This window comes from Mytilus edulis, chromosome 3, assembly GCF_963676685.1.
Source record: "Mytilus edulis chromosome 3, xbMytEdul2.2, whole genome shotgun sequence".
Lineage (NCBI taxonomy): Eukaryota > Metazoa > Mollusca > Bivalvia > Mytilida > Mytilidae > Mytilus > Mytilus edulis.
The window spans coordinates 37,890,606-37,903,674 of NC_092346.1; the positions used below are offsets into that span (position 1 = coordinate 37,890,606).

Genomic DNA, 13,069 nt, shown 5'->3' on the forward strand with positions numbered 1-13,069 from the left:
ATATTTCGTGCTATTTATTTATAACTAAGAATGATTGTTATCAGAGCCGTGTTAACATCAGTGTTTACAGGTACCCCTCTTTTTGCCCCTTTTCTATTTTTGATATTAATCATATTAAATTTAAAAAATCAAACTTTCAAAAAGTGAAATAATCAAAATTGCACGTTAAGTTTAGTATTTTAAAAGTTTGATCAAATTCCTAAACTATCAAATTTATAAACGATATTTAGAATTTTAATATTTTAATAATTTGGTTAAAATTTCAAAATTTCAAATTTTTTACACAATTTGAAATTTTGATATTTTAAAACTTTGATCAAAAATCCAAAAATCTAAAATTTCAAAACTTTTTAAAACTTTGAATTGTTACACGGACCCTTTTACACTAGAGTATAATCAATTCTAAATTAAAAGAGCAATATTGAAAGAACTAGTCAAAGTGTTTCATAAAAAATTTAGGAAGGAATATTCATACTTTGTAAAAATAAAACACCAGTGATTCGAGGAATAAATATCTGAGGGGGAGGACAGGGGGTACCCTTCTCCCTTCTCCCACCCTCTTCTCCTTTCTCCTACCCCCGTTCTCCTTTCTCCCATTAGAATAAAACATCCCCTTTTGAGATATTTTTTCTTGAAATATTAGATCATTTTTTAAAAGGAGAGACATTTTATTTTTTCTCCTTTCTCCCAACCTTCCTCTCCTTTCTCCTACCCCTTTCTCCCTGTCTCCCTTCCCCCTGTCCTCCCCCTCATATCTGGTACTGATCACCTCATCAGCATGCTTAAATTTCTCATTGACAACATATTTGTAACGTTTCGAGGAATTTTTTAACAAACAATCGGCATGCCAATCTGAACTTATTTTGTTCCTTTGTTTCATAGAGAAAAAACTTTATACAGGAGTTTCTTTTGAAGAATAAAAAGAATTTAGCTTTGTTTTTAACTTCATCAGACAATGCTTTAGCTGCCTGATATCTTGAATTCTAACAACAGACCATTGAAAACTGAATAAAATGATAAACTAATGTGACCTTAATTCATTTTATTTTGTTGACCCACATCAAATTGTAGCGTATCACCGGTCACGTGATCTTTTACGTTAACGTCATACCGCCAACCGACAGCGTTTTCACGTTGTGCACAAAGGACGTGTTTGTTCAGAAACTGTACCGTTAAAATTATCATGGCTATCAACCAACTGTTCGGTTAGTCTTGTGAATGTGCATTCATTCTTGACAATGAAGTGTGTGTGTTATCTGTACGGATATTGTGTTTCTTTTTTCCGACTTTAAAGGTAAGTTTGTGTTTTGTTTGTGTATTTTTCTTACATCTATCGTCTCGTATTGTGTTTTTGACGGTCTGACGTTTTCGACCTAATTCTACTTTCACTTCCCGTATGCTGCGCATGCCCGCATGACGTCATATTCGGCTGCTATACTTAGTAACAATACACCTTATCGCTATTTGTCCGCCATTGCTGGAAATCACACAGGTTCCCGTAAAATTTTGACGTCATAAAACAAAATGTCTGACGCCACAATGGAAAAGTGATTGTTGTTGACGTCAAAAGTTCAAGCGGACGGGTCAGCCGGGAATAGCGATAAGGTGTATAGCAAATGATACGGTGAAGATTTTTCAAATAAAGTTATTATATTAAGTATTTACGTTTTTTTATTTGATATCACATTTTTGTACCCTTTTCACTAATGCTAGTTTTAGCTTCCAAAAGAATCGGACTAAAATAAACGAATTTTCTAAACTTATGGCAGGTCTTTTTGCATGCAAAGTTAACTTCAAGGTCATTGAGTCACATGACTGTCAGGTGGTTAGTTGTAATACTTGAAGTTAATTTGAATACGGAAAACGCATGCTCCTTACAGCTTTTTACCGAAAAAATAAAATATCAGTTAAATTTTATTTACAGAAAAAACAGTGTCAGTGGAAATCACAGACAATACTCACCAACCTCACTTCACAATGGATTAACCAAAGTATTTAACAAAAACATGAATGTATACAAGACCATATACGCTTCCAAAGTGCCTCATTCTGAAATGTGTACAACATGTCCAAAAAAGACATCAAAATAATATTTTATATCTCTTATAGTTGTATATTTAACCATTTAATTCTTTAAGTTATAAGTTTGATCGCCTCTAACACTTTGATATAAACTTTAGTATCAAATTTATAACCAATTCCGGATTTGAACGACATGTTGTTTCCGACTTTTGACCCGTTTTTTTTTTAGATAGGTCGAAAACACAAGACGCTTGTTTTTGTCAACAAAGGTGCCATCAATCTAATGAACTCAAATGAAAAAATAAATTAAAGATCGAAAAATATTACCGATACAATTATTTCATGCACAAGTATACTAGCGACTCTCAAAATATTAGGTATGACTATGTTCAAACATATAACAGGGAAATTCGGAAAAATATGTTAGTAGTCGAAAATACAATACACGAGGATATTTCATCCCCTGCAAACTCGTAAACTTGTTTGCTATACGGTGTTGAACTTTTTTGCTCAATATATTTATCCTCCGGTCCAAAATGTCTAAGCTTAGAGTTGAGAAAAACGTTTTAGCTGAAGCCATGTTCAGTTTGTACAATATAAAATTCCAATTTTACAGCATGCAATATTTTATTTATTTCCAAACTATAGAAAAATAAATTTTCACACTGTTTTTACAAATAAAATTCTTTTAAGATCACCGGACGAGCCCCCAATGTCATGGGAATCACTATTCCCGAGTTCTCTGATTTTAAAGAATCAAACCGAGTAAAGTTTCAATGATGATTTATTTGACATTCTACAAATGGAACATTTGTAATACACTATAATTAAAGCATACAAGTTTACGGGAGTGCATGGTGGTGTCTTAAATAGCTTAAATATGCTTAGCTGGTGACCTTATAAAACTAAGTGTTTATATTGTTGCTTCTGTAATAGTTTTCACTGGTGTATCGATCGTCTGCTACCGGGTTGGAACTGCCGGTCACAATACACCTTTCCGCTATTTGTCCGCCATTACTGGATATCACACAGGTTCTCGTAACATTTTGACGTCATAAAACAAAATATCTGACGCCACAATGGAAAAGCGATTGTTGTATGTGTCAAAAGTTCAAGCGGCCGGGTCAGCCGGGATTAGCGATAAGGTGTATTTTGCTCCAATATATTCTTTGCCATAATACTCATTAGTTACTAAAATGTTTTTCAAATGTGTAACATTTTTATATACACCGTGTATCATCAGTACACCGGATATAGGTACTAACCAGGCGGGGATGATCAATTTTGACCTTACAAGGTAACGAAGATCTTTGTTTTGCTTTATCAATATTCAATGAACATTTTTCAACATTTGAAATTCCTGCTCCCAAATAATTTTTGCATCGATTTTTCCTATTCATAAAACAACTTTGATATTCAAATAAGAACAATTAACTTATTCATGCGCAAATAGTTGTGAAAGTCAACACCCACTTTCAATTTCGATACAGTTGTTGAGACATTTACATGTTTTATCTGAAAGAAGCCTAGCTAATACAGGGCTACAGTTATAGTTACTAATCATAAACCTACCTGTGATTACTCATTCCTTGAAACTGTTTTGGTAATAAACGAGTACTCATTCCTTGAAACTGTATTGGTAATAAACGAGTATGAAAATAAAATTTTTGGGTGTACAACAACTTAACTATGCACCGTACATAAGGATTTATGTGGTCAGCTAAACACCGTACACAACGCATCTTTAGGGATAAAATATCGAATAATAACATATGTATGAAAGATTTCAATGCCAATTATTGAAACAGCTATACTTATTACACACACACATTGACCTTCTATCAGAAAAAAAAGTTGCAATGAATATAGAATTATATCGGATGAGACGAGGGCCAACTTCTTTTCAGGGCCGTAACTACATTGAGGCAAATGAGGCAATGCCTCATGTAAAAAATTATTTAAAAAAAAATGAAACAAAAGGTTGTTTTCATATCAAATTGTTTTCACGGAAAGTGTCTTGCAAGAAGCAAGTTCTCTTCACTCTCTGGTGTATCCCCTGGATGTTTTTCGTTATCCATGTTTCTATTTTCCTTTTAGTTTTCAGAGTTGATGGTCTATTGTTTGTACTTCTGTGTTCCGGGTTTGTCTTTTGTTCATTTATTGTCCTACTTTATGACTATAGTCTGACCGTTGGTTTTCATTTGTAAACGTGGTTTTGCAATGTTGCATGTCCACCGATGTCCAGAATTGTGCGAGAAATATATTTTAAGAACATGCGAAGTTACTCCGTGGACAAAAAAAAAATTGTCCTTTCTGCATGGATAATTGAAATTGATATCAAAGAATACAAAAAAGTTTGTTTTATTGTAAATAAAACTAGATAGCTGACATGGTTTGAATTAAAATAAGGTCACATATTTCACGGTATCAAATAATTTGAAGAAAAAAAACAAGGTATTGCCATATATGACCTTTTACATCGAAAGGTTAAACTTGCATTAAGTCGTGTTGCGACCGTTTAACAGATAATAAAGGAGTATGGGGACATAATCGCACACAAAGTCAATGCATAGAAAAATACAAATGATCAATGGTCAAAGTTTGTGTTCCTGCTCTTCATCTTGATAGTTCTTCAACAATACGTTTAAAGAATCATTAATACCGTAAAAGATCGTAAAACAAGGTGAAGATGGTCCCTAGTATGGACTTGAGCAGTACTTGTACTTAAAGTATAATACTGCAATGTCACTATATTTAAATAAGAAAAATCACCAACGTCTAATCACAATACAAGACAAGAACAGACAGACAGATACGGTATTAATAATTATGAGAATTACGAATTTTGCTTTATCCTACATATCGGTCTTTTAATGTTGTCTCTGATACCTAAAAGTCTTAATTTACAATGAATCTTTGTTTTTGCTTTGGGACCTGATTGTCGAAAAAATATCTAAAAATTAATTAAACCGTTTCAATGCAAGAAAGAGTCTGGGAAACGCTTAGAATGCACGATTTTGAGCTATTTTTCTCAGAGCTTATGGGGGCGCCCCCCCCCCCCCCCCCCCCCCCCCCCCCACCCAGACCCCTCGCCCAAATTTTTTTATTAATATATATTTGCCTCACTATAAAAAGAGGTTAGTTACGGCCCTGCTTTTACAAGTATTTGCACATGCTTTTAGTAATCCTTCTTGTTGTGGGAAAATAATGAGGCCCCTCATGGGGGGTCCTAGTAATCACATAATCACCATTTTTTTGCCAATATAATCACATAATCATTAAATATTCGCTTATCTTTAGTAATCAAATAATCATAAACTAAAAATACAGTCCTAGGTAATCAAATAATCATGAAATATTTGGCTTAATAATCAAATAATCATTAAAAAAACGGCCAAGTAATCACATAATCAAAAACCCCATGAGGGCCCTCAATAATGAGACATCTCTAATCATCAACCTACGACCATATCATTTCTTAAAACAGCAATTATGTTTAGATTGAAGTTGACATTGATATTATGTGAACAAAACAAAGATTTTTTGTTACCGTGTAAGATCAAAATCGCTCACGCCCGCTTGGTTAGTACCTATATCCGCTGTACGATGATACACGGTGATATGCAAACATCAAAATACGCACGACGATATCAATGATAAAACGTGCTTGGTATTTTTAAATATTCAAAGCTTAATACACCTTTGTTTCGTTACACCTTTTTATACTGTACGCTTCGTTGACACAATATTGCGTTTTTCAATGAATTTTGCATATATTAAATTATGCTTTGGTATTATGATAACCAATATGCATGTTTGAAAATAATAATTTACCACCATAACATGCAGACAGCAACCCATAATATCCGTTATATTGTCGTTACACTCTTGGAGGAAATTTGTACATGTAAACAAATCCTTATGTATACGAAATTCGAAAGTGTAATTGGTAGGAATAGTTATCAAAGGTAGGAAAATACAATAACCCGACAGGTGCAAATATGGCTAAGCATACAGATACACACGTCCGATTTCTAATATGATAGTATTTTTGAAAGTGTTTACCATACGACATTTAATGTATGGTTAGGTGGTGGGTTGAGTGCCCGCTAACTGAACATGTTTAATCCCGCCATACTCTGTATGTGCCTGTCCAAAACCAGGAGCGTGAAATTCAGTGGTTATATATTTTTTGTTTACTGTTTTGTGCATAAATTGGGTCGGTAGTTTTCTCGTATGAATTGTTTTACATTTGTCATTTCGGTGTTTTATACCTGACTATGAGGTATGGGCTTTGTTCATTGTTGAAAGCCATACGGTGACCTATAGTTGTTCATTTTTGTTTCGTTTGGTCTCTTGTGAAGAGGTATTTCAGTACTACATTTTTTTTTATATAGACAGCAATCAAAAACAATCAATGGGTTATAGGTTAAGCCTTTTGGCCTGAATCTCCGAGGCGGGTTCTCGGGGTCACAGATTACAATAGAGTTACATTAAGGCTAAAGAATATATGTGTATACAATAAACATGTAACTAATAGTCATCAACATTTACTTAAATTATGTGAAGATATAAAAATGAAGAGATAATTCTTCATATTAACTGGTTTGCTTTTTCAATTATGTTTTTTTCTGTTTGTTTAATTTTTAAGGTATAAAAGATTATGCTTAATTTCCTCGATTATTACAGTCTTTCTACTGTGGTGCCAAAATCTAAATGATTGGTCATTCTGGTTATTATAAGCACCTTAAAGTCTATACCCACCCATATGCATTTCATTCAAATTTTACTTATTTCGGAGAAGACCAAAGGGACCATATTTATATTCCCCAGTTACCCTTGGCGTCATGGGTCAATTATGCAGATGAGCAAAGCATCAATCATAAACCTCACCTTAGACATTTGCTGTGTTTCTTCTTTCATGTCCTGATAGTTAGCAATAAAAAATGAAACGTTTCGCATTTGGTATACTGAACAATTTCTGGACCCCTTTATTTGTTAATGACATGCGTACGTAATGGTTGATTGTTAGTTGCTTAACGTTCACTTGCAAATATGTCATGCATGTTCAGGATCAGCACAAAGTAGCAACACATACTAAATGTAGGTCCTGGAAGGAGGCCCTCCGGAATTACGTTAGGGAAGTTTGGACTGCCACTGGATAAAATGAGGTATATTGAATAAGGACACAAATGTTGCCTTTCAACAGGTCATTTATGGACCTCTCATAAACTTTTTGCAGGGGTTCGTACAGTGTAGTTAGCATAGTACTCTCTTTTCACAAGACATTGGATCTTATATTCCGATTCGGACTGGACGTGACTGCGTACTTTTACATCCCACACATCTAAACGGGTGGCCAACTTCGGTCAGGTTTTACTGCCGGTGTCATATGGTATTTTGAACCCCCTAAAAAGTTAACCCGGGGTCAAATTACCATGCGGTATAATGACCCCGGGGTCATTTTTCACATATGGTATTTTGAACCCCCCTGCGGTATATTGAACCCCCTGTTTTAGATAAATAGTATTGCAGATAATCTAATTTTCAATATGTTGGCTATTATTTTTTTTTTGATTTGAGGTTTTTAGTAGGGGGTTCAATATTACCGCAGGGGGGTCAAAATACCATGGCAGAGTAAAATTTTCAAAATATCTTTTCCAGCATGTTAAATTCATACAAACTACTTATTACAGTATTATTACTATGTAAAGGGGTTAGAATAGCTTGATTTTTTTAAATTCAAGGTCTATCGACGGGGTTCAATATACCGCATGGGGGTCAAAATACCATGGCAAAGTAAAATTTTCAAAATCTCTTTTTCATCATGTTAAATACATACAAACTACTAATTAGAGTATTATTACTATGTTAAGGCAAAATTCAAGGTCTATAGTAGGGGGTATATAGATATTTTTAAAATTTTACTTTGCCATGGTATTTTGACCCCCTGCGGTATATTGAACCCCTTATCTAGACCTTTAATTAAAAAAATTCTGGAAATTTGAACTCTTTTATGTAGTAAGAATACACCAATAAATAGTTTATATGTATTAAACTTGCTGGAAAAGATATTTTGAAAATTTTACTTTGCCATGTATTTTTACCCCCCTGCGGTATATTGAAATCCCTATATTAGACCTTTTATTTAAAAAAAATTCTGGCAATTCTAACTCTTTTATGTAGTTAGAATACACCAATAAGTAGTTTGTATGTATTAAACTTGCTGGAAAAGATGCTCTGAAAAAAGTTTACTTTAACATGGTATTTTTTACCCCCCACCTGTGGTATATTGAAATCCCCCTACTCTAGTCCTTTAATTCAACAAAATCTGGCAATTCTAACTCTTTTATGTAGTTAGAATACACCAATAAGTAGTTTGTATTTATTAAACTTGCTGGAAAAGATATTTTGAAAATTTTACTTTGCCATGGTATTTTGATCCCCCCTTCTCTAGACCTTTAATTTCCAACAGTCTGGCAATTCTAACTCTTTTATGTAGTTAAAATACACCAATAAGTAGTTTGTATGTATTTAAGTCTCTGGAAAAGATATTTTTTTAAATTTTACTTTGACATGGTATTTTGACCCCATCCCCCTTTTTTACCATTGAAAATCAAAACTACCCCTATATATATAATTAAAGCATTCAAGCTTCATATGATCTAATTATGATGTGCCAATAAGTGTTTTGAATAACATTTTGTTGGTAAAGACTTCAGAGCATTTATACCAAGCAAAGATATTTCTTTTAATTAAGCATGGAAAATGTACCTCCCCTCCTTGTATGAATGATTTTTTTCCTTGTATGAATGATTTTTTAATCTATGATAAGCTTTAGAATAATGTATAATGTTCTAATAATCATCTAGGATGAAAAAAACAGGGGGTCAATTTACCATGGGGGTTCAATTTTCCATACAAGGGGGGTCAATTTACCATGGGGGTTCAAATTACCATAGCGGTTCAAAATACCATATATGACACCGGTTGGAAAAAAAACCAAAGTGACCATATCTAAAAGTATATTTCCCAGTCACCCTTTACCAAATTCTTTCATGAATAAAAAAAAATGGCTACAATATAATAAGTTATGCTGTACCGGTTAATCACTTAACATTATTTCAATATATGCACACTTATGAGAACTCATAATACCGTACATCCTCTCGATTCTGTTTATATTTGGCATTGCACAAGTTCATGCGTTTTATTACATCTTTACCTAAAAGCATTGGATATATACTGATTTATACTTTAGATATATGATTTACCTCTTAGTTGTAATTCGCTTTGAAATAGCTATCAGTTACTAAAATTACTCCTTTGTCGATATTGTATATGGTTTTTGTGCCCTGTACCAACATTTTGAGTTGAGCCATTTGCAACTTACAGGTTTTTTTTATCACATTGTGCTGTTACACTAGTGTCCCAGGTTAAGGACCAATCTCCCATGCAGAGTTGTCGGTCCTTGCTCTCTCTCAATTGAGAGAGAGCAAGGACCGACAACTCTGCATGGGAGATTGGTTAAGGACAGGGTTGGGGGCTCACGTGTTTAATCCCGCCGCAATTTTTGTGTCGGTCCAACGTCAGGTGCCTGAAGTAGATTGGTTATATAGATCTGTCATTTTTTCTTCTTCTTTAATACATAATTCATAAGTTATAAAAATATAACCGTCAGTTGCATCGTTTTAATTTTTTTTTTTGTATCGGGGCCTTTTTTAGCCGACTTTATGGTATAGGTTTTCCTCCTTGTTAAATGTTGTACATTGGACTATTTTTTTTTATCTATTTATACATGTATCCCATGTTTATATCTGAAATAAAAAAGAGATTTTTGGCCTTAGTTCTGTTCTGATATCTACATTTTTAAGTGCAATATGCCAGGCAATGGGCTAAGCGCGAGAAGGAAGACGTAGACACTCTTTCCGAATGGATTAAAGCAGTCAGGTCGTTGATACAAATCAGAATTAAGAAACTGAATGGGTCTATCAATGCCCATGCTACGTCAATCTTTAAAGACCCAAATGTTGCAAAACACCTATCCTACTTCCATGACAAATAATGTTGTTGTCCCCGCAGATATTATAAAGCCCCAAACAACATCGTTTTTGTATGTAAAACTCATTACATTAACTGCTTGATAAACGAATTAGGTATTGACAATTCACTTGGAAACTCAACATATACCCTCACGACACTTACCAAAGAGGAAATCCTGGATAATCATAGGTCTGTTCTGTGTTCCTTTGGAATTTCAACCAAAGATTAAATACTGGATCTGCCATCACTGTATTTGATACTTAAACTACATAAGTGTCCTTACAAACAACGGTATATTGCTGGGTCTTCCAAGTGTTCATCGAAACCTCTTTCTAAATTATTAACATCTATTTTATCAGCAATCAAAGACGGGCTTCAAAGTTATTGTGAAAACTGAGGGGGCGTGAATCAGATGTGGATACTTAAAAATTCCAAAGATCTTTTAGAGTACATACAATCTAACTCTCTTTCATCTTGTAACAGTATTAAAACATTTGACTTTTCTTCTCTGTACACTAGTATTCCACATTCCAAACTAAAAGACAAATTGAAAGAGTTGGTATTGCTTTGCTTCTTAAAAAAGAATGGCCAACGTAGATACAAGTATCTTGTCTTAGGGAGGGATAAATCCTACTTTGTAAAGGATAACTCTGATTCGAACAAAAAAGTCTCTGAAACTGATATTATCAAGATGCTTGATTTCTTGATTGACAACATATTTGTTACGTTCGGAGGACATGTTTTTCAACAGACTGTCTGCATTCCAATGGGAACAAACTGTGCCCCTCTACTTGCCGACTTGTTTCTTTATTATTATAAGGCTGACTTCATGCAGGAACTTCTTAGGAGGAAGAAAGATAAGAAGTTAGCAATATCCTTTAACTCTACTTTTCGCTATATAGATGATGTCTTTCACTAAATAATTCAAAATTTGGTGACTATGTGGAACGCATCTATCCAATCGAGCTAGAGACAAAGGATACTACAGATACAGTTAAGTCGGCCTCATATCTTGACTTACATCTAGAAATTGACAATGAGGGTCGGTTGAAAACAAAACTTTACGACAAAAGAGATGATTTCAGCTTTCCAATTGTGAACTTTCCATTTATAGTAGCAAAATTCCAGCAGCACCTGCATACGGGGTATGTTCACTTCAATATTTCCACTTACCTGCCTCCTTAGCTAATTGCAATTTCCCTCTACTTCCCCATACGTTCGTGGAGTTTTTTAATATAAATACGGTGACACCTCTAATTATCTCCCTTGCGTAACTTTTCAGTTTCTCTCGGCGGCAGCCATTAAAGCACATGCGTTGCTTTCCCTGTACGTTTATTTGGATTATAAGAATTTGTATCGTAAGATGGAGAAACAAGAAGATAAGTTTAAGAAGTGTGTAAGGTGTCCGGACAGGATGAATACTCTGGATGAGCACGATGAATGTTACAAACATCGTATTTGTAACGAGTCATTCCCATGCAAAATTTGCAAAAATTGGTCAAAGGAGCATCGGAGTTTGATCATGAAAATGATTGAAAAAAGTGTTCAGTAGACAATTAAATTGAATAAACTGTCTCAACCCGTCTGTGTAGATGGGTTGACAGATTTCAAAGACCACCTGTGGAGGCGGCAGTCGGAGCTTCAAATGACGACACTGTCACTGAAAATACACCTGACAACAGCACTTGTATGGTCGATATTTCGGCCATTGTACAAGAACAGGTACAATTACAAATACAAAACTTATTCAAAAAGAAATTGATTGATATCAATGCTAATGTTCTTGAAGTTCAACCTCTTGAAAAGCCTAGTTCTGTAACTTTGCAAAACCAAAGGCCACATTTTGACAAATTCAAAAGCTATGACGATCAAATGTCTTTAATGACAAATGTTGATCAAGATCAAGTTTCTTATCTTAATCCAGAAGAAAAGATTGATGGGTCTGCATCGCCACGATCTAGTCAAATGTATACATGCACCCCAGTGGAAGTACCATAAGGGGCACCTGGTGCTTCTGATCCAACTGAGTGGGTTTATTTTATTAATAAAATGGCAATAGTTCTAAGTATAGAGTCTGAAGCTTCAGAGACTCATCAGGAACGCCCTTCTTTTGTTTCGGCAAGACTAAAACCTGACAAGAATGATAAAAAATCAGCAATTAAATTACCTTTGGAAGAAACAATTATTGACATGGTAAAATCTGTAGAAAAGAAAGCTATCTCTGGTCATTTGAAAAATAAGGCTTTCATGGTTAAGAAAGATGATTTTAATGCTTTCTGTAGTCCTCTTAAGTTAGATGACAATATTGAGGAAGGGCTACCTATTGGTCATAAAGGCAATTCTTTAAAATCTGGAGTTAATATTCCACCTTTTCACAGAGAATTAGATAATGATTTTCGTCGTATGGACAATTCTGCCAGGACACTTTTTAGAGCAGTTTCATATGGTACTATGATTTCTGCCTTTTTGGATGAGGCAACTTGTGAAGATGATAAAATTGAAGGACATAAAGCATTAATTTATTGCTTTAGAAGTATGGCTGATTTATCAGGCAGAATCATGGCAAATTCAGTATTAAGTAGAAGAAAACTTTTTCTGAAAAATGTTAACTTCATTAGTAAGTCGACAGAAAAGAAGTTGTTAAAGTTGCCCGTTTTTGGCAGTCAACTTTTTAATGGAAAATACTTTGACACACTGCATACATCAGCAGAAAATTTACGGGATGCTAGAGAAACCCAGAATGTTTATAATAATACTGGTAGTTATAGCAAGAACTTTAACAAGTCTAGAGATGATCGCACTCCGGTAAATGACTTTAACAGAAAGAGGAAAGGTGACTATTCTGAAAATTCTGAAAGTGGAGCTAAAGTTGCCAGAACTAACACTCACTCCAACAAAGATAATTTTCGTCCAGGAAATTTTTCAAGGAAAGGAAATTTTTTTCGGAAAGCAGCTGGGAGCCCAAAGGGTTTCCCAGCTCCAAGGAAATAAGTTCAAAGAACCT

General features: G+C 34.3%; 2 protein-coding genes across 3 annotated transcripts in view; both read left to right on the forward strand.

Annotated features, from left to right (window-relative positions):
• The first annotated feature begins 1,117 nt into the window (after positions 1 to 1,117).
• The window catches only part of LOC139516430 (selenoprotein N-like), a 36,042-nt gene continuing 24,090 nt past the window's right edge, over positions 1,118 to 13,069 (forward strand). For both annotated transcript variants that reach the window (XM_071306535.1, XM_071306534.1), the window contains exon 1: positions 1,118 to 1,294. The gene's annotated coding sequence lies outside the window, so the exon portion shown is untranslated. The remainder of the gene's footprint in view (positions 1,295 to 13,069) is intronic.
• Positions 12,115 to 13,056, forward strand: LOC139515234 (uncharacterized). Its single transcript, XM_071304798.1, has one exon. It carries the CDS (start codon positions 12,115 to 12,117, stop codon positions 13,054 to 13,056), a length of 942 nt encoding a protein of 313 aa, XP_071160899.1.

Bases quoted from the DNA above. Each gene is read 5' to 3' on its own strand.
- LOC139515234 (XM_071304798.1), top strand. From the start codon at position 12,115: ATGGCAATAGTTCTAAGTATAGAGTCTGAAGCTTCAGAGACTCATCAG.